A 22,465-nucleotide genomic window follows, 5' to 3' on the forward strand; every position below is an offset into this window, starting at 1 on the left:
CCTCTAAAATCTACCTCAGGCCAGGCATGGTGGCTCATGCCTGTAATCCCAGCACTTTGGGAGGCCAAGGCAGGTGGATTACCAGCGATCAGGAGTTCAAGACCAGCCTGACCAACATGGCAAAGCCCTGTCTTTACTAAAAATACAAAAATTAGGCCAGGCACGGTGGCTCACGCCTGTAATCCCAGCACTTTGAGAGGCCAAGGCAGGCGGATCACAAGGTCAGGAGATCGAGACCATCCTGGCTAACATGGTGAAACCCCATCTTTACTAAAAAAAAAAATACAAAAAATTAGCCGGGCATGGTGGCAGGTGTATAGTCCCAGCTACTCAGGAGGCTGAGGCAGGAGAATAGCATGAACCTAGGAGGCGGAGCTTGCAGTGAGCTGAGATTGCGCCACTGCACTCCAGCCTGAGCGACAGAGTGAGACACCGTCTCAAAAAAAAAAAAAAAAATACAAAAATTAGCCAGTGTGGTGGCGCCGCCTGTAATCCCAGCTACTCAGGAGGCGGAGAAAGGAGAATGGCTTGAACTCAGGAAGCAGAGGTTGCAGTGAGCAGAGATTGCGCCACTGTACTCCAGCTTGAGCAACAGAGTGAGACTCCATCTCAAAAAAATAAAATAAAATAAATCTACCTCAGATCTATTTCTCACCCTCTTTGTTGCCCCCATCCAAGGGGGCACCTTCCAAGACACCATAGCCGAGGCCTGGGTGACTATAATGGCCTCCTAACTGGTCTCCTTGTTCTCACTCTTGGTCACAACCATCCATTTTCCACAACAGCCAGGATGGTCCATCTCATGAAGTGATCATGTTGCTTCCCTGCTGCACCAAAAATAAAATCAAACTCCTCACCATGGCATATAAGGCCTGTGTGATCCGTCCCTTCCCTCTCCCCGCTGTCCCTGATACCTCACTTTACCTCAGCCACCACGCTCTGGCCACACTGGCCTCCCTTCCATTCTTGAAGTCTTTTCCTACTCGGATCTTGGCACTTGATGTTTCTTCTCCTTTCCTCTTGTTACTCCGTATATTACTTTATTTTATTTTCTTCATAGCATTTATAACTGTCTGAACCTTTTAAATTTATTTACATCTTGGGTGTTTGTCTGTCTCCATTGACCAATGTAAGCTTCACAAGACAATTTTATCATGCTTTCCATGGCACCCTTGTGCCTGGAACAGCACCTGGCCAATAGTAAGTGCTCAATAATTATCCACTGGATGAATGAATGAAGGCTAAGGAGACCTCAGAGATGATGGGGCTGAAAGACATCAGAGGAGAAGAAAGCTGGGGCAGTTTCACCTGCAATATGTTCAACAGAAATGGCCCCGCTGAGCCTCACAGTCAGCCATGCGACAGTGCACCTCATGTCTGGGACAGAAGAAAGATGGTCAATGTGTGCCCCAAGAGAGGGCACTATTTGGAAATTGGGAGGGTAAAGAAAGAATAAAAATGTTGGGTTTTGTAGTGGTGGCTGTTATTTTTTAAGCCCACTCAAGGGGGGCTTTCTGCAGTGGCTCAACATGAGCAAATACTAGAACTAAAAAAAAAAAAAAAAAAAAGAGGAATTAGAAAACTGGAAAGAACTAAATGCTGCAGCTAAAATGGAATAGGTTCCCCAGAGTCTGATCTCATGTGTGTGGGCTAACATGACTCTTAGGGAGGCCTCCTCCAGAAGAAAAGAAAACAGAAGGAGGAGGAGAAGGAGGAGGAGGAGGAGAGAGGAAGAGGAAGGAGGAGGAGGAAGAAGAACGAGGAAGGAGGAGGAGGAACAAGGAAGGAGGAGGGGGAGGAGGAGTGGGGACAAGGAAGGAGGAGGGGGAGGAGAAGGGGAGGAGGAGGAGGGACAAAGAAGGAGGAGGAGGAGGAGGGGGAGGAGCAGGGGGAGGAGGAGAGGAGGAGGAGATGGGGGAGGAAGGAAAGGGGAAGCAGGGAAGGGGAGGAGGAGAAACAGCAGCCACCAACAAGGCAGCCCAGTGACCATAACATGGGAGTAGTCCATTGACAGGAGTCCTTCACACTGATGGTCACATGGGGAAGTCTCTGTCCATGTTCCTAGCATGCACTCTGACTTCAGAGAGACACTAGTATAAATAGGGTGAGAGGATGTAGGGTGAAAAGCAATCCAGCACCCCTGTGAAAACTCAAGTCCCTTCTTCCCACCTCCTGCAGCCTGGTCTGAGCCCCTCCTGTTCTGAAAGCTGTGCTTGGCTGGGCTCTCCCTGCTGCAGACTGTGTCTCTGAGGATACTCAGTGCCTCAGAAGACATGGGCCACATCTCTCTGAAGCACCAATTCTACTTGATTATTTGGTGGAAGGTATTTTTATTAAACAGGGATTTTGTTTTGCCATAGATGCAAAACGTACATGACCTTTTTTTTTTTTGAGACAGGGCCTCAGTCTGTGGCCCAGGCTGGAGTGCAGTGGCACCATCACAGCTCAGTGCAGCCTCAACTTCCGGGCTCAGGTGAGCCTCCCACCTCAGCCTCCCAAGTAGCTGGGATTACAGGCATGCACCATCATGCCCAAATTTTTATATTTTTTTGTAGAGATGGGGTTTTGCCATGTTGCCCACGCTGGTCTCGAATTCCTGGGCTTAAGCGATCCTCCTGCCTCAGCCTCCCAAAGTGCTGGGAATTACAGGTTGTGAGCCACTGTGCCCAGTCACAATGTACATGACTTTTTAAGATAAGATGTGAGTTTTTCATACATTTTACACCTGTAGTATTTACTACAAATTGCCCAAAGGGCATTTACTCTCTCCTGTTTTTCAGCAGTATTAGGAAAAGCAGTATAGTGGTTAGGTGCATGGGCTCTGGGACTGCACTGCCTGAGTTTGAATCCAGGCTCTGCTTGTATGGCCTTGGACAAGTTACTCCACCATTCTGTGCCTCAGTGTCCGCATCTGTAAATTTGGGAGGATAGTAATAGCACCATCCTCATAGAACTAGGTGAGTTCATGCATGTAAGGTGCTTGTTCAGAACAGTGCCTGACTCACGGTGAGCACTAAGTGTCAGCTATTTTATTACTCTGGTAGACAGGCTGAGAAGCTGTCAGAGCCCACAACAGCCAGTCCCTTGCCACCTTGAGCTACCTTCTCTCCCCAGAAAGAGTACTGGTAACACAGGGGGTGGGGACAATGGTCTGGCTCTTGGGTGTGACTGATGAGGTACAGGCACTAACTAGCAGCTGTCCCAGACACACGGCACCCCCTCCAGAGGGGTGGACATGAAGGAACCACGGGGCTCTCACCTCAGACCTCTGCCACGAGCTGCTTCCCTTACCTGGAAGGCACTTCCCAGCTGTTCACCATCACTGTCTTCCCCTTTCCCACCAACCCCGACCCATCCTCAGGACCAGAGCTGGGACTAAGGACACAAAATGTAAGGGGGCACTCACTCCCAGGGTCATGCAAGTGCTCAGGCCTCGGCTCAGCTCTCACTTTCTCCAAGATGCCTTCCCTGAATCCCATCCATCCAATTCTTCCTGGTGTCCCTCACTGCACTCACCTCCAATCAAATGCCATTGTAACCCATCGCCTTGTCTGGCTGCCCCCTGTGCATGAGCTCCTGGGGGTCAGGTGCATTTCCTCATTCTTTTTCTACCTATAGAGCCTCACACTTGGCAAGCACAGAGAAGGCACCCGATAAGTGTTTGGTGAATAAATGTTGAACGGATCATTCTCCAGGGGATCCCAAAGCCAGCAAAAGTAAAATAATATGTTCATCTCCCAGGTAAGAGACTAGAAAAGGGGCCAAGGAAGGGAGAAGAGAAGGAGGGGAGCATGGAGAGAGTGCTAGGAATTGGATGATGGTAGAAATTCTCCCGACCTTAGGAAAGACACCCAAGAACGAGGGAGAGCACTCCCTTCTCCTCCTTCCTGAGAAGCATGGCATTCTGGAATGCACCCAATCATTCCTTCATTCATGCAACAGTCCTGTGCTGGGCACCAGCTGGCACCAGGCACGCTGCTGAGCAAGGAGACAGGGAGGGGAGGGCCCTGCTCCAGGCTCCTGGGAAAACCCGGGGCCCAGCTCTGTTTCTACTTCTCTCCATGCTGAAATGGGCCACGGGGGCATAGGCCCAATGTGCCTGGTAGTGGAGTCACAATGCTGTCAGCCTTCAGGCCACTTTGTGACAATCCTACTGTAGGAATTGTGCCTCTGGAGAGACACAGTAAGGTGTGATGAAAACGCACCGCAAGACCAGGCATGGTAGCTCCTGTCTGTAATCCCAGCACTTTGGGAGGCCAAGGTGAGAGGATCATTTGAGGCCAGGAGTTCAAGACCAGCCTGGCCAACATGGTGAAACCCTATCTCTACTAAAAATACAGAATCGCTTGAACCCGGGAGGCAGAGATTGTAGTGAGCCAAGATCACACCACTGCACCCCAGCCTGGGTGACAGAGCAAGACTCCATCTCAATGAATAAATAAATAAATAAATAAATAAATAAATAAATAAATACTTAAAGCACATCTAGGTGGTGTCCCATAGAACCTGCCAGCAGGATGAGTTCAAACCCAAATCTGGTGAGTATTCACTGTGTACTCTTAGGCCTCCACAGTTCTGTTTTCTTATCAGTAAAATGAGGCTGCTACCTACTTCATAGAATTATTATTTTTGAGCCAGAGTCTCACTCTGTCATCCAGGCTGGAGTGCAATGGCGCAATCTCGGTTCACTGCAACCTCCGCCTCCCGGGTTCAAGCGAGTCTTGTGCCTCTGCCTCCTGAGTAGCTGGAATTACAGTCATGTGCCACCACGCCTGACTAATTTTTGTATTTTTGGTAGAGATGGATGGGGTTTCGCCACATTGGCCAGGCTGGTCTCAAACTCCTGACCTCAAGTGATCTGCTTGCCTCGCCCTCCCAAAGTGCTGGGATTTGAGAGAATGTGGGCTAAAGAAGATAGCTGTGGAAAAGCACCGAGCCTCTTAGCTGGCACATGGTGGGAACTCCATGAATATTGGTTGAATCTGGAGGTGACTGTGATCATGGATATTTCTGTGTTAAAGTGCCATCACCACCAGTGTGTGGGCAGCTTCGTTCTTTTCATCACAGCTAGGTGGAGAGGACTGTGGTCAGGGTTGCTGGGTGGCCAGCTGCTCCTACTCTCTCGATCTGTTTTTCTTACCACCCAAACATCTCTTTTCCCCTCCTGGGCCACTGCCCTAATCCAGGGAGTTCTTCATGTCCACCTCCTCTGCGCCCACCCCAGGGACAGGCCTTACCTCTTCCAGATCCCCTGCAGCCACCCTGCCCAACAGGATTCCAAAGACTAGAAGAACCTCCCCAGCCTGACTCAGGCAAACTGAATGCCCTGTCTCAAACAAGCAGGGGCCCTGAGGCAAGTCTTGCTCTGGGAAGACAAACAGGTTTTTATTACCTCCTCCTTAAGACAAAGCCTCAACCTCTGGCTGCTGTGAGACACTCATTCCCAGGAAGAAAAATGACCTCTAATTGCAGTAGTACATGTGACACCTCCCTGGTAGACTGTGAGCTCCCTGAGGGCAGGAACTGGGTCCCACAGGTCCTGATTTTCCTCCTGGCCCCTAGCACCTGCCTATCTGAGCACATGGTCAAGGAAGGTTTGTTGAGTTTTAATGCCTGTGTGTTTGGTTTCTGCTTCTGAGCTAGAGTCTCTTGCCAGGTAAGCAGAGTAGATGCACTCCTCAAAACTCAACAGGAAAATGTCATGCTGGGTCATGGTGAACAGGATCCAGGACCAAAGTCCCTGCTGTTTCCTTCTCCTCCTTCCCAACTCCACACCTGCCCGAACTTACGACACAGAGACCGAGTGTCTTGGGAGTAGATTCCCAAGTCATGCCTAAAACAATGCATTAGGTCCTTGAATAGATACGATTTGGGTTACTAACCTCCAAGTCACATCCCCTTCATCAACAAATCAAGGCAGCTCCAAGAACTTTCTCCTCCCCTGTGGTCTCACACACTGGTCCATGGAGCTCTGGAGTGGAGCAGAAGACACTAGGGCCTGCTCCCTAACACACTCACAGGCACTTTCCACTAAAAACAAGCCAGCTTGGCTGGGCATGGTGGCTCACGCCTGTAATCCCAGCACTTTGGGAGGCCAAGGTGAGCGGATCACCTGAGGTCAGGAGTTCAAGACCAGCCTGACCAACATGGTGAAACCCCATCTCTACTAAAAATAAAAAACTTAACAGAGTGTAGTGGTGCATGCCTGTAATCCCAGCCAGCAACTTGGGAGGCTGAGACAGGAGAATTGCTTGAACCTGGGAGGCAGAGGTTGCAGTGAGCCGAGATCACGCCATTGCACTCCAGCCTAGGCAACAAGAACAAAACTCCGTCTCAAAAAAAAAAAATCCAAGCCAAATAACACAAGTTCACCTTCCCGCCCTCTGAGTCTTCTCTTCTTCTGGGTCACCTCTTAGGCTTCTCTGGTCAGTACAAGGTGGACACCTGTAAGCTGCTTCTCATCCCAGCCAGCTAAGCCACAGCACACAGGAACCAGCCCCGTTCCCTAAACAACAGTCATGGGATTCAGCAAAAGGCTTTCTCCCAGACTAGCCTCTCCTCCCCATGTTCCCTGGGCTGGCTGGGTCCCTCATTCGGTTACCAGATGGACTGCCTTTGCATCTGGACGGGCCTCTGTCCTTCCCAGGTGAGTGGTCAGTCATTCAAGGCCTCCACTTGGAGAACAATCAAATTAGACTTCAGAGATTTGGGGGACCTAGGGAGATTTTCCTAAATGAGATCCCCTGCTTCCAGCACAGACTCCCAGTTGCCTAGCAACTGTAGAAACAGATCTGGGAAATCCAGAGCTTACTCCACAGCCCCCTGTGCTGTGATGAGCTCGGTGTGGCCCACCTAGGGAGGAAGGCACTGCAGCTGATAATTATCAGGAGTAACAGCCATGATCCCAGACCTGCTATTACTGTGTTTACAGAGGAGCAATTACTGCAGAAGCTCACACCACTGGCCTTTCCCAGGCCCTCACCCTTCCCGCCCTGTGCTGACTAAGGGAGTAGAAATAGCCTCCAGCCTTTCCCAGGAGTAGAAGCTACAGCCTCACAGAGCCCCGGGGTGCTCTAATACCGGTTCTGCCACTTAGGCTGCCCTCCAAAGCTGTGAGTGGCCCTTAAGGAGGAAGGATGTGAGTGAGGCTCAGGGCACACACCCTTGGCCTGGCTAAGGGTAGAGGCGTCCAGTGGCAGGAGAGCCAGAGATAGTGCTTGGGGAGGCAGAAACACTGGTCTTCTAACAGCATGCTGGGCTTTTTCTCTTTCCTTCCTAAAGCCAGTGGCCTGCTCACTGGCCCTTCTTTCTGAGCAGCTCTCTCAAGGCCAGGCTAAGGACAAGGCATAGATGTGGAGCTGAAAGGTTAAGCCCCCTACCCTTCACCCCTGCCTGGTCTCCAGAAGGGGACATTTGGAATTCAAATATCCAATGTCATGAAGCCAAGGAGAGAGGTGGCATAGGAGTCTATGAAGCCAGCCCACTAGCTTCTCTCTCCCAGGAACTCCCTGGTTTATGAGCTGCCAACCCGAGCTTCATGGGTGAAAAAAGCACGCAGACTTCCAGCAAATTGTGTGAGAATGACAGCCTTCCAGCTCTGCCTTCAGTCTCCATCCCCCATGTCCTGCATCCTGGATCTAGCAACAATATTCTGATGCACACCATCTCTTTTCTTCGGCTTCTCTCCCTCCATGTCCATGACACAAAGGCCAGAGTATGACAGCCTGCCTAGAAATCAAGACCATGATGACTAATTAAAGTCACAGACTTCCAGACTGTTAAATCTCAGTGTGACATTAGACATGATCTAATCTAACATCCCCATTTTATAGATGGGGAAACTAAGGCCCAGAGAGAGAAAGGCAGTTGAGGTACAATCACACTGCTGGTTAGTGGCAAAACTGAAATCAGAGCTCAGACATCCTGTCCTTGCTCAACTGTTATTTCCAACATATGAACCTACCCTTTGACTCTGCTTGCCCTTTGGGTTCAGGCCACAGAGAAGATTATTTTTAAAAAACCGGTGGGGCAGGGTGGCTCCACAATTTGGGAGGCTGAGGTGGGCATATCCCTTGAGCCCAGGAGTTCAGGACCAGCCTAGCCAACATGTCGACGCCCCGTCTCTACAAAAAATATCAAAAAAATTAGCTGGGCAAGGTGGCATGACCTGTAGTCCCAGCTATAGGGGGCTGAGGTGGGAGCATCACTTGAGCCCAGGAGGTCAAGCCCAGTGCAGTGAGCTGTGAGCATAGTACTGCATTCTAGCCTGGGTGACAGATCAAGACCCTGTCAAAAAAAAAAAAAAAAAAAAAAAATGCCTGGGTGCAGTGGCTCATGCCGGTAATCCCAGCACTTGGGAGGCTGAGACAGGCAGATCGGTTGGGCCCAGGAGTTCAAGACCAGCCTGGGCAACATAATGAGACACTGTCTCTATAAAAAGATTTTGGTTTTTTTGTTTTTGGGGATGAAGTCTCACTCTATTGCCCAGGCTGGAGTGCAGTGGTGTGATCTCGATTCACTGCAACCTCCTTCCACCTCCCGGGTTCAAGCGATGCTTGTGCCTCAGCCTCCTGAGTAGCTGGGATTACAGGCACCAGCCACCACGCCCAGCTAACTTTTATATTTTCAGTAGACACAGGGTTTTGCTGTTGTCCAGGCTGGTCTCAAATTCCTGACCTCAAGTGAACCACCCATCTCAGCCTCCCCAAGTGCTGGTATTACAGGCATGAGCCACCACGCCCAGCCTCTATGAAAAGTTTTAAAGTTAGCCGGGCATATTGGCATGTGCCTGTAGTCCCAGTTACTTGGGAGGCTGAGGTAGGAGGATTGCTTGAGTCTGGGAGATCGAGTCTGCAGTGAGCTATGGTCACGTCACTGCACTCTGGCCTGGGAAACAGATGGAGACCCTGTCTCAAAAAAAGAAACAACAACAACAAAAACTAGTATTGTAGGACTAGATACTAAACCCTTTAAACTTTCCCAAAAGCTTTTACAACAGGATTCTTATCCTATCCTCAAAGCATTGTTTTCAGGTAAATGGAGTTAATAAGCTGCACAGGTTGGGAAACTGGCCAGAAAGAGTCCCATTAAGTTGACAAAGATATGTTAAAAGTGGGTAGAAGGTTCATGTTTCCTGACTCCTTATCCAATGCTCCTTCTACTGTACTCCTTGCCTCCAAAAATTCAGCCTTGTTACTCAGAAAAACCCAGCTAACCAAATGATACTGTCACCGAGGCCCCTTCAGAGAAAAGACGTGGACACCAAGTCAGAACCAACACTGCATTTTAATGCTGAGCTAACATGTTTCCTCTTGCAAGTCACTGGTTCCTTGCTGGTCTTGAACTCCTGACCTCAAGTGATCGGCCCGCCTTGGCCTCCCAAAGTGCTGCGATTACAGGCGTGAGCCACCGTGCCCGGCTTTTCCCGTATTCTTTCCTTATTTCTCTTTCTCTTTTCACTGCCCCTCTCTCCCAGCTTCACCACATTCTTGGGGAAGAGCGTTTCTACCTCTGCTGAATCTCACTCCCAGTTAGGAGAGATGTCAGTGAGAACTGTCCGCTCAGCATTTCTGGATGCCTCTGTTGCAGTTGTTAGTGGGTGGGACCCTCTAGCACCTGTTGCAAGCTGTAGGGTGTTCACCAGGAAGCCTGGCTTGTTAGAGCAATTACCCGCTGCTGGCCTTGGCCTCTCTGCCCTGGACAAAGTGTTCTTTGCTCAGAATCTTGCAAACATCATGAGAAAGCAGTGGTTCTCACACCTTAGACAGCATCAGAATCACTTGGAGGGCTTGATGAGCACAGATTGCTGAGCCCTATTCTGAAAGTTTCTGACTCAGCAGGTCTGGGATGGGCCGGCAATTTGCATTTCAAGTCCCCAAGAGATACTGATGCTGCTGGTCCAGGAACCACACTTTGAAAACTACTGTGATAAAGGACACAATTCATACACTCGGTGGACCGTGGGCCTGGAGTATGGGAGGATCAGATAGCTGGAAATGAGCGTTGGGGCTGAGGATGAGTGTGACCAAATTTGGCCAGCCAGCTACAGCAGCTCCTCCTGGCTTTCTCCGTGTACTCTGGTGTCCTCCCACATCCCAAAGATGCACATGTTGGGTGAATTGGCATGTCTCCATGATCCGAGTCTGAGCGAGTGGGGATGTGAGTGTGCCCTGCAATGGAATGGCGGCCTCTCCAGGGTCAGTTCCTACTTTGTGCCCTGAGCTGCTGGGATAGGCTTCGACCCTAAACTGGAAAGCAGGTTAATAATTATCTTATTTTTATTAATCTTTCTTAAATGTATGCATAGCTCACATTTATTTCAGTGTTTAATATTAGAAATGTTTTGAGTCTTTATTAAGAAGTTTAGTGATGGCCAGGCACAGTGGCTCATGCCTGTAATCCCAGCACTTTGGGAGGCCAAGGCAGGTGGATCCCTTGAGCCCAGGAGTTCAAGAACAGCCTGGGCAACATGGTGAAACTCATCTCTACAAAACATACCAAAAAAATTAGCTGGTCAGGGTGGCATGCCCCTGTGGTCCCAGCTACTTGGGAGGCTGAGGTGGGAGGATCACCTGAGCCCAGGAGACAGAGGCTGCAGTGAGCAATGATCATGCCACTGCACTCCAGCCTGGAAGACAGAGTGAGACCCTGTCTCGAAAAAAGAAAAGAAAAAGTTTGGTGATATTTTTGTGACCAGAAATATTCCATAGGAACTTAACTCTTGTTTATATCAATTAGTCTGTGGTAAAATTGATTTCAATATGTCATTTCGCTTAAAGTCACAGTTTCCAAGAACCCATCGATCACGTTAGCTGAGGACTTACTGCACACTGAATGTCTGCATATGCAAGCAATATATACGCATGACTATTTCAATGCTCATCCCCAGATGAATGTAACAAACAGGGAACTGGGCGCCTAGAGATGATTGGTCCTGGCAATTTAGGCCACAATTCTCTCACTGCTGGTCTCCCTTTCAGTTTGCACTCTCTCTCCCCACCCCTCTCAGCCACTTCCCTCCAGAGAAAGTTCCCAGCTCTTTGGATTGCTCTGCTTGTGCCTGCACAGCCAGTAGCTGGCTAGGGGGCAGGGAAGGGAGGTCTGCGGGGGGCTGCAGTGAGAGGAGCCTCAAGTCTCTAAATACAACTGACCACAAGGCACAGAGACCTGATGGTGGGCATGTAAGGAGTTCAGGGACTTGCTAGCCAGGTGGGAGCAGGCCTTGGGCTGCCACCAAAAGGAAGGAGCAGGGCAGGGACAGGGAGGTGGAGGGGCTGTGGACACAAAGGCACAGCACCAGCCACAGCTATCATCTGCTGACAATTGCCTCTCTCAACTCCTGGGCTCCTTCAGAAGGCCCAGTCAAAGCCAGATGTCTGCCAGATTTCCAACAGTGCAGGAAACTAGTCCATCGGGAGGTGCAGGAGGGTGGCTCTGGGAGATGGACCACCTCTGTGGAGGGGGAGGCACCCAACCATTCACCCTGGCGCCAACATCCCCTACCCGTGCTCATCTTAGGGTGGCGGAGGCTGCAGAGAGAAAGAGAATCCCTCTGCAAATCAGCGAGCATGACTGTCCCCAGCTGGCTACCGAGGCTGCCAGGGAGGGTGGGAAGCAGAGGTCTCACTGCTCAAAGATAAAACACCATGAAAGCTGACCCAGCCCTTCTGAGTCATTTCCCAAGGATCTTCCCAGGAGCCAATGGGCTTAATGTGCCTAGAACCAGCCTTACCTGTAGGCTGAGGAGGTATATCATATATAAATAAAGGGGGAGCTAGGCAGCTCCCCTTCCCCCAAATCCCTCTCTCATCTCCCATAGGAAGGCCAGAAATTGTACTCTCGCTTTTCATGGCTATGGGCTGTAAGCTACTTTGGACATGGGGTACATGAAGATTTTTTCTCTGCAGCAAAAAGACGCCACCCGGGAAAGGCCATGGGGTTGACAGGAAAGAAGCAGGGGACAGAAATAGAACTTGAGAAGTCACCACCCCATCCTCTCCCCCATTGAAAACATTTCCTACCAGCATGCTGCAGGAGCATCTTAAACATGCTGCCCTCGGCCCCTGTGAGCAACATGTTTGGCCTCCTCCCTGCCTCCACATCCTCCACACCCTTGCTCCTGCCCGCCTCCCACCTGTCAGGCATGTTGCAAGATTCCACTAACCAATGTTTACAGAATGCTCCGAAGAGAATGATCCAGTTGCCAAACCCCTGAGTCATCTGGCCTAGTCACCCTTTGCTCCTCTGGTTTGGCTTTCCCACCAGAGCCGAGATCATGTTCAGCAGGATTTATTCACAAGGCCTCACCAGCCAGGAGGCCAAGCAGGCTTCCCAGACCTGCCTTTTTATAGCAATGGGAGGGAAGAAAAGAAAGAAACCTTTAGTGAATGCCTGCTATATGCAGGGACTGAATCAGACACTCTCACATATATTGAATTATCAAATATTACAAAAAACCTTGTGTGGTAGGCATTGATATTCATTTTTCAGCTGAAGAAACAGAAGCAGAGAGGTGAAATGGTTTTACCCAAAAATAGAACTAGTTAGTAGCAGAGCCAGGAGTGGAACCTGATTGTCTTCACCTGAGTTCCCTCAAAAAGCAGAACCTGAGACAAAGGCTTATGTGCAAGTAGTGCGTTTGGGAATATAATCCCAGGAGGCAGAAACAGGGGACACAGAGTCAATAGGATTCATTATGAAGTTGTCTATGGCTAAGGGTCAACTGGTAACCAAACCTGCAACCCTGCAAGACTGTCTGAGGAAACTGAAACTCATCTTAAGATGATCCACCAGGAGAAGAATGGGGGGAAGCATTTATCCACAAGGTACAAACTCCTCCATACTTCTGAGTTGTCCATGCACAAAGCTGGGAATCCTGCACAGAACTCGCTACAGGAGCAGAGGCTGGAAGATTTCAGACAGAGAAGACTTGAAGTGGTCCATAAGGGCTGTGCACTAGACACAGGTCCCACCACAACTCACCCCACACCGCACACCAGCCTAAGTATACTAAGGAACTTACACGAGGTAACTGGGGCACTCAGGGGAGGAGCCAAATGTGAATCACTGCTCATGACTTCCAGGCATTCATTCAACAAATATTTATTGCAGGCCCACTATGTGCCAGACATTGGGGTTTCGCAGTGAATGAAGAAGGCATGATCTTTGCTCTTATGAAGCTTAAATTCTAGTGGGGGTGGGGAGGACACGGACAACTGGCAACTAAACAAATAAACAAGTGATGATTCTGTATCAGGCACAGTACTAAGCACTGGGAAACCCCAGAAGAAACTGTTTGTTTCTTAGGAAGACAAAGGAGCTTGGCCAGGCACAGTGGCTCACACCTGTAATACCGACACTTTGGGAGGCTGAGGCGGGTGGATCACCTGAGGTCAGGAGTTCAAGACCAGCTTGACCAACATGGCAAAACCCTGTCCCTACTAAAAATACAAAAATTAGCTAGGCATGGTGGCACATGCCTGTAATCCCAGCTACTTGGGAGGCTGAGGAAGGAGAATTGCTTGAACCTGGGAGGCAGAGCTTGCATTGAGCCAAGATCGCGCCACTGCACTCCAGTCTGGGCAACAAGAGTGAAACTCCATCCCCCCACCCCCCGAAGAAAAGGAAGATAAAGGAGCAAACGATCACAATCTAATATGATAACTGCTGTGACTGTGTTAACTGGGAGAACAGAGAAGGGACCTCTTACCCCAGAATGGGGAGACATGGGGCATCGGGAAAGTAACTCTGGAAAACACGAGCCACAAGCTCTTTCAAAGCCCTCATAGGAAGAGCCAGGCATCTCTGGATTGGGAGAAGGGAAGGATATGCTCCAGGGAGAGTGAACAGCATGGGCAAAGACACAGCAGAATGACAGTAGACCATCCTCTGGAAAACTACAAACACCTCCATGTGTTTGGACTAGAAGGTGCCATGCATGTGGGATGGTGTCAAAAGATGAGGCAGGAAAAGTAGGCAGGGAACGGACCACAAAGGCTTAAAAACACGAGCCACAAGCTCTTTCAAAGCCCTCATAGGAAGAGCCAGGCATCTCTGGATTGGGAGAAGGGAAGGATATGCTCCAGGGAGAGTGAACAGCATGGGCAAAGACACAGCAGAATGACAGTAGACCATCCTCTGGAAAACTACAAACACCTCCATGTGTTTGGACTAGAAGGTGCCATGCATGTGGGATGGTGTCAAAAGATGAGGCAGGAAAAGTAGGCAGGGAACGGACCACAAAGGCTTAAATATCTAGTACTGGAGGATTTGAATTTAATCCTGAAAGTGAAGGTGAGCCTCTTTTCACCCTCTAAGCTCAATTAGCTCTTGAACGTGTCAGCTAAGGATGAAGATAAAACCAAACAGTCCAACACAGAGGTTGACAGGTGGAGATGGGAAATGCAGGGAGCCTCAGGAGGAAGGCTCGGTGGCCTTGGAGTAACCAAAAATGGCCAGATCTGAGTTGCCAGAGTTACACGTTGATCACTCAGCTCTCAGAACTTGATTATGCACGCGGGCATGGGGCCTCCCGCTTGGTCACTCTGACTAGTGCAACAGGCTTAAGACCAGTTCCTCTGGGGCTGAAGAGTCCATCCTCTGCCCCTTCTCTTTCAGCTTCCAGCTCAGCCCCTCCCTTCCACAGCCTTACCCTTTGCAGGGGAACTCCCAGGTGTCTGGCATTGAGGACCCTGGGTTCACACCAGGTGCCTCTGGCTCTCGTTTGGCTTGCGTATGATACCTGCCAGGGCTTTCTAGCTGAACCCCACCAGTGAGAGCTAACACCAGAAAAGCAACCGGCATCTGGCTGCCTCTCTTGCAGAGGGTTGTCACATCCATCATCTGGGCAGGAGAAGGGCTCCCTGCAGCTCACAACCACATCCCACAATTCCCCCGCAGAGCCCTTGTCAAATGGAGCCCCTGGCTTCTGTTCATTCTTCAAAGCAAAGAACCCTGAGGTGATCTGAATGCAGACAGGAGCAAAACTCCCAGAAGCAGCCTTCCTATTCTCATATTCAAGGTAGAATAAAATCTCACTCCGGCCCCCATCTACCTCACGGAAGTTCCCAGATATCCCAGGCCACAGTGTCAGGTCCACAGGCCCTATGGTTCAGAGATGGCTGAGCACCTCTATCCTGCAGCCAGGACCCAGGGGCAGCTCCAGAGTCCTTCAGCTCACCAGAGATGAAGTGCAGACACCAAAGAAGGCTTGTAACCCTAACCACTGTGTGTTTTTTTCCTCCCTGGACCTGTCCCCATCCCCATCATTCCTTGGTCCCAGATCCCATTCCTTCAGGCTCCTGGTCTGTGCTGGGTAGCCCTTTTCTGTGCCTGCTGCTCTGCTCCTTACAGCACACAGTCATCAGGGGTGCAGAGGCAGCATTTGCATTTCAATAGGTACCCAAGATCATGCCTCAAAACTAGACCAATGTCCCCAAAGAAGCTACAGGCTAGTAGGAGACATGGTTAGGGGCATGTGAGTGCCTGCCCCTCCTCCTAAGACCCTTCAAATCACACCCAGGTCCTTCCCAAGCTACAAGAAATGATCCCCTGAAGGACATTCTGGGCATAAGATTCTGAGAGTGTCCACAGCTGTGGTAGAGGGCAGTTATTCCAGGACACACACAGACATAAACCAACAAAGCAGAGGTTTGTATCCCTGAAGATGCTAAGGAGTCTAATGAAACTGATTCCTGAGTTGCTCCCCTGAACAACTGAGCCAATCAGAATCCTTGAAAGGGACACATTCATTTCCCCAGACATTCACCATCCTGCAGTGGTCACCTCCACCCACTCCCCACAGCTCTCTCTGGCTTACAAATCCTGAGAGTCCCTACAGATACCTGGATTCTTCCCAGGGGGCTGCTGATGGGGATGGGGGCACTGAGCACTGGCCAGGGAAGGAGTTCTTGGGGTTCAGCAGTACTCCTTTTGCCAAAGATGGTAAACGAGAGATGGGCCCCAGGGCCAATTGCAGGCTGCCCAAGTATAGGGATCTTACCATTTTGCACAGCAGCTATGGCAAGCTCCCACCCACTCCATCCCTGGCGCCTGGTAGATCTGTCTTCATGAGTCCAGGCTCTCAAATTGACACGTCTCATCTTTAAAAGGACCAAGAAAGAGTAAACCTCCCAGTCGCTTCCTGGATCTCAGTGACAGATTTTTCTGATTCACCTCATTACCTCCTCCTACAGGGGCCCATTCATTTCCACCTCATTTTCTTCCCGGTTCTCATGCCTGCCCCATCCTGGCACATCCTGACAGGAGGGACTCTATCCTCACTCAGCGTTCACCCTTGCAGACACAACCCCACACGCTCTGCCTTTCTCTCTGGATTAACACGGTTTCTCTCTTCTGCCCCTGTCCTACAGATCAAAGTCCCTGGAAATCTTTGAAACCAGAATCTCAGGAAGAAACAAATCACAGGGCACTGGTGTAAGAGAATGCTGACTGTCTGGTTTTCATGGGGTGGTAATGTGGGGCAGGACCACTCATTCTGGCCTGGAACCCCTTTCCTGCCTCACTGTATTCCAAGTGTTAGCGGCCTCTGCAAAGATCTTAAACCCCATTGTTCATACCTCTGAATCTCCTACAGCGTCTAGCACAGCTGCAGTACAAAGTACACACTCAATAAATATTTGATGAATGGAATCCCTAGTAAAGCTCAAGCTATTCATCACATGCTGCCTAGGATCATTAGTATATTTCAAAATTGCAGAATCTTGAAGTCAGACGGGACCATGTGGGCCATCAGTTCACCCCTACCCAGCACAGAAACACAACGCTGCAGAATTTCTGACAGGCAAACTTCCAGCCCAGGCTCCTCGACCATCTCCATGACTAGGATTGCCTAAGGAAGCCCAGTTCCCCCTCACAGTTGAGACCTCTGTTTATGAGAAAATCCTGTCTTCTATTTACAGGGAATCTGCCCTACATACCTCTGCATCCCACATCTGCTCCACACAATGACCAGAGAACTGTTCGCAGGGCTTGTGTTTTCTGGGAGAGTATAAGCTCCCTGAGGTGCCCCAAACTCAGTGCCCTAAGTGCCCAGGCAAACTGGCTTGCAGGTCCGTTTGCTGATTGAAAGGGATAGCAAATTCCCTCTAGACCACTATCTTCCCCTCCCCGGGGAAATGAGCCAGTAGGAAAGAAAGCCAAGCCCCACAGCTCTGCTCATACTTGTCCCAACTCCAACAGCCAGGTGTCCACCCTTTCATATCTTCCCATCACCAAGACAGCGACTTAAAACAGAAAACAAAAGAAAGCCTCCTAAAGTTGTTGGGCCCCTTTCCTGACCCCCACCCCATCCCACACCACGGAAGTGTTGATAACACTCTCTCCCCAGAGCACACACTTGCAGAGCACAAGGATGAGCTTCCCCAGGCTCAGAAAAACAAAACCCCACTCCCTCTGGCCTCTGCTCAGTGTTCAAGACACAGTTAACTAATCCAGAAGGTTGGATGACCTTGTCTGAAGAACCTAGTGTAGGTTTCTGAAGCCTACACTAGGTTTCAGACAAAGTCTTCCAAAGCACAGCTAATTTTTTTGTCCTTCTAGGGCTTTCAAGGAACAAGACACTGCCAATGAAGCCGAAGCCTGGCTGGCAGTTTTCTAGGCATTCGGGTATTAAGTGAATGGAGATGCAAAGATATACTATGCAAAAGAACAGTCATACCACAAACTTCCCTTCGTCCATAACTAAGCATCTTTGGTACTGGATCACCGCCTAGAATGGACAAAAGCACTTCCTTGCCTGTGTTCCTGGGGCTTGCATTTCGCCCTGAGCCTAGGCTAGAAAAAAGGTGGGGAAATATTGGAGAGCAGTATTGATGAGTATTTAGTTTTAAAGAGCTCCCACTTCCACTACTTCATCTCAACCCTTATCGCAACCCTACATGGTTCCTTTTACCCACTAACTTTAAAACTCAGCCTTTCAGGGAAAAAAGCCCTATGTAAATGTAAAGTATTACAGAATATAAGAGCAGATTCACATGTAGAAATTCCTCAGGAAATGCTAGATACATTTTCCTTACCTGAGGCATGATTCTACCCTGGAGTTGTTTTTTTTTCCCCCCTGGAGAAAAGGGAAGATAAAAGCTGACTTTGTTGGACAGAAAAGAAACAGAAGATGGATACATTAAAAATGTAAGTTCTTACAATTTGCAGCATACATGAAACTCTGCCCACTTCCCTTAAACACGTCCACCAAAACCTCAGCCCCCTCCAGCCTCTGGCAAGGGAGTCCTAGCTGGTGTTCTGGGAGATGGCAGCAGAACCTTGGTGAGATGGCCTTGGGCTTGACTTTGCAGAGCTAAAAAGGAAAGACGTTCAAACAATGAAAAGCCCTCCCACCGGATTCCACCTTCTGTTGGCCACTTCCTTCCTTCCCTCCTTTTTCCTTCCCTTCCTGCGGGAGCTACTCTGCCCCACCTTCCTTCCTGGAGAGGAGGACCTACCCTTTCCTCTCTAGGGCTGGTGCCAAAGGGATGAACAATGTGATTGCTGGGGGGGCGCGTAGGGGTGAAGGGAGTCAAGAAGTGGGAAGAAGCAGACGGTGTTTGAAACAAACCAGAGTAACCAAGCAGAGATGGAGTGAGAGACATGTTTAGTCCTCAAGGTGCATTTCAGGGGTCTTTGACCAGTTCCCAGAAATTTCTTTCATTTAAGCTTCCAAGCAAAGAGACTGCTAATGGCAGCAACAGCAGTAGAATCCCCAAAGCCTCATCCAGGTGCCCAAATAATGTGACCTCAAGGTGACAGAAAAAAGGACGGCGTCAGTGAGGTTAAAGGGGCACTCAATCTAGGTAGCCATTTGCAATCTCCCTTCTGCTGTCCCACAGCCCAGAGAGAAAAGAAAAAGTGGAAAGGAAACCGTGAAAGAGGCAGAGACATCAAGAGAGTTTCTGGAAGAGTCTTGAAAAGGGCAAGGACAGAAAGAAGGTGCCAATAGGAAGGGGAGAGGACAATACAAAAGGTAATGTGGAGCTGAAAATAGGAGAGGGGAGAGTCGCCCTTCCATCAAATGTATGATAAAGCTACCAAAGGAGACCAGAGAGTGGGGGAGGAGGAAGGTCAAATGGCGGCGTTCGTGAAGACAGAGCTTTGGAGAGAGGGCCAAACGTGAGATGGCGAGCACACAAAAAAGGCGCTCCAGGAGGCAGTTGAGGGGGCTGGAACGAAGTGAGAGATAGAGAAGAGCGAAGAAATCAAAGGGTTCATCGAGGGAAGGGGGCGCCTAGGAAACACGCCCGGGAGGGCCCCGCTTTGTCTGGCGTGGGCGGCGGCGGGTGCAGCAAGTGCAGCCGGGAGCGCCCTGGCAGCTAGGCTGCGAGCCGAGGAGCGCCGAGAGGAGGCACGACGCGCGGGGGCGGCCCCGGCCCCTCCGACCAGCGAGACCTCTCGCCGGCGGGCCCCGCGCTGCAGAAGGGGCGCATTGTTATGTCCCAGGCCGCAGCAGATTGCCGCTGTCCTGCAATACCCTCGCACCCTGGCACCGCGCCACTGGCACGGCCCGGGGGCTGGAAATAACCGCGCCGTTCCCATGACGACGAGGCAGCGCCTCCCGCCCCCGGCCCTCCCCGCCCCGCCCCGCCACGCCCCTCCCCGTCCGCTGAGCTCCGCCCGCCGGTCCCCGCCGCGGCCGCCTCCCCGCAACAGAGCTCCCCCGGTCACCCTGGCAACGGCGACCGCGGCGCGCGGGAGGTGACTCGGAAAGCGGCGGACCCCGCCCCCGCCCTCCAGCCCGCAGTGCCGCGCCGCGCGCCCAGCCCCCGCCTGGGCCTGCTCTCGGGCGGGACCGCACTGGGGCAGCCGCGGGCGCCGGCGCAGGAAGCCTCCCTTCCCCCTCGGCCCGGCGGGCCCGGAAAGGCGGGAGCGGGGAGGAAGCTTCGCGGCGGCCGAGGCTGCGGGAGAGGACGAGCGCGCCCCATTTTCTCCGCGGAGCCGCCCCCAGCCCTCCTGACCTCCTTTCCCCTTTAAATCCTCCGCGGGTCTCCCCGCCCTTCCTGCTGGGATGGGAGGAGACCTTAGCGGACGGTGCTCGGCCTGCGCGGCCAGATGAAAGGGGGACTGGGAAAATGAAGCCAGCTCTTGCCGGTGGGCTGGGGGCGGGAGGAATCCGGAGCTCTGGGCGCTGGCGGCACTGGGCTTGAGGGAAGCGGCGGCATGGGAGGCGTCTCGGGAGCCGGGGTCTCGCGGTCCAGGGAGCGCCCCCGCCGCCGGCTTGCTAGCGAGGCATCCTGTGAACAAAGAGGCCTGCTTCACCCTACTGGGGCGATCGCCCCCCGGAGGGAAGGGTTTCCACCTTGCACGGCACTCGCGCGTTTTGTCTGTTGGTTGTGGTGAGGAGGGTGTATTGCAGATCCAAAAGGAGCCTCTCGGCCTCCCAGAGTGTCTGGGTCAGAATTGAGACGTTCTGGGCGGGGAGGTGTTGGGAGGGGAGTAGGAGGTCGGAAGGAGAGAGGCCGACCCAGTTAGCTTTATTCACACCGTCCCTCTCTAGGAGCGGAGCCTACACCTGACTTGTTTGGAATGTGAGCTTCTGCAGGGCAGAGGCCCTGGCACGTAGAAAGTTGTGAACTGTCTGGTGAATTGCTGCAATTAAAACCAGAGTGGCTCCTTCAGTTGTCCTGGGTGGGCAGGGCATCCCAAAGAAACACAGTAAGAAAGTATGCAGGGTCCTTTGAAAATGGTGCCCAAATCAAACAAAATATTAATACTTCGCATTTGTAAAGTCCTTTCCTCTAAGAATGTTGTCTCATTCCATATATATTTTCCACTCCATAAAATTCTAGAGCACAAAGAAAGGATTCATATGGGAGCGAATAGAACGAGTAAAGACGGTCAGCTGTGGTCACAGTGGAGGAACTAAAGAGTTTAGACTTCACCAGCTCTTAGAGCCCTATTTTCTTTGAAGTGGTTACAGCCAAGTACTTTGGTGTGGCCTAAAGAGTTTGGAGGTATACAGTTAAAGGACCTGGAAATAAGACTTTAGCTGGCTATTGGGGCCTTGCTTTTCTCATCTGTGAGATGATAGTTGTGAAAATGAGACTATGTATGAAATATTCTTCGTAAGCCATAGGATATGTCATACAAATGCTTTAGTTATTGAAACATCTGTAAATTGGTATACAAGTCATGATTACTGTAGTTGCAATACAGAGTTGGTGGCGTGCTCCAGATCTGCAAGCTGTAGGAGGTGGGGACAGGACTGAAGGGCTATGTGCTGATGAATCTCCTTCAGTATTGCTGTGGAATGGATATGCTTCCCCAAAATTCATATGTGTTGAAGCTCTAACCCGTAATGTGACTGTATCTGGAAATAGGGTCTTTAGGAACTCTCTCTCTCCTCTGCCATGTGAGGGTACAGCAAGAAGGTGGCCATCTGCAAGCCAGAAACAAAGCCCTCAACAGAACCTGACCATGCTGGCACCTTGATCTCAGATTTCCAGGCTCCGGAACTATGGGAAATACATTTTTTTGCTTAAACCACTCTGTGGTATTTTGTTATGGCAGCCAGAGCAGACTAAGACAAATATGTCCTCGCTTGGAGCTAAACGCCCCTCCTACTACCTCCACCACCTGGCGTTTTGTTCAGCACTTCCACAGTTGTCTCGTTTTTAATTTGTAACCGTGTAAGTTGGAATTGGCAAGATTTATTTTAAAATGAAGAAGCTAAGAAACAAAAAGATTAAAAGGCCTGTTGAAAGTCACACAGATTGTGAATGACTGAACCAGAACTTGAGTCTCCCCAGACAACATCTAGTCCCTAGCACCTGCCAGGTTCTGGGCTAGATTCGAGGGATAAGGAGATGAATATGATTTAGAGGTGGAGAGGGTACAGTCTGGTCAAGCAAAGAAACGTGAACAAATCATTACATCAAGGAGAAAAGTCTGCAAGGATTCATTGGCCCAGCAGGTAGATGGGAAGGGTGGCCCAGGCAGGGGAAGACTGGGAAAACATGGCTGTGGGGGAGCCACAAGTGCTGCTGAGGATAGGGTACAGTACAGAGAAGGAAGGGGCAGAGATGTCCCAGATGCCATTGGAGATTCAGCTTTGCTTTCACTTTCCCAAAGACTCCCTAAGACCCTGGCCAAAGGGGAGACCTGAACTTAGAGATCAAGGCTAAGAGTCCCTAAGGACCTAATGTGCCTAAGGAAAAGCAATAGTAAACTCTTCCATTAGTTTTATGTTGACCCTTCTATAGAAAATTATCTTTGTCTTTTGACCTAGGGTCTCCTAAGGGGTTAGTTTATTAAAGCCCTAACCATTTGTAAGTAAGTGATAATGTGCTTTAATTAGAAGATATGAATTGCACACCTATGACTTTTTCTAGCAAGGTCCTACCCCTAATCAATGTTTTCACAGAATCTCTGTCTCCAGAGGCACAGAGTCATACTTAAATGAATACATGATCATCCCTCACCATAGAAATGCAGATAAGGACCTTAACTAATGAAGGGG

At 50.5% G+C, this 22,465-nt stretch overlaps 1 protein-coding gene across 1 annotated transcript in view; it reads right to left on the bottom strand.

Moving 5' to 3' along the window:
• Positions 1–22,465, bottom strand: part of LOC129057762 (uncharacterized) — a 79,983-nt gene that overhangs the window by 56,197 nt on the left and 1,321 nt on the right. The window contains exon 3 of the mRNA XM_054548393.1: positions 20,027–20,395. Within this exon, the coding sequence (XP_054404368.1) occupies positions 20,027–20,395 (369 nt within the window). The remainder of the gene's footprint in view (positions 1–20,026; positions 20,396–22,465) is intronic.

This window comes from Pongo abelii, chromosome 1, assembly GCF_028885655.2.
Source record: "Pongo abelii isolate AG06213 chromosome 1, NHGRI_mPonAbe1-v2.0_pri, whole genome shotgun sequence".
In the NCBI taxonomy this organism is placed as follows: Eukaryota; Metazoa; Chordata; class Mammalia; order Primates; family Hominidae; genus Pongo; species Pongo abelii.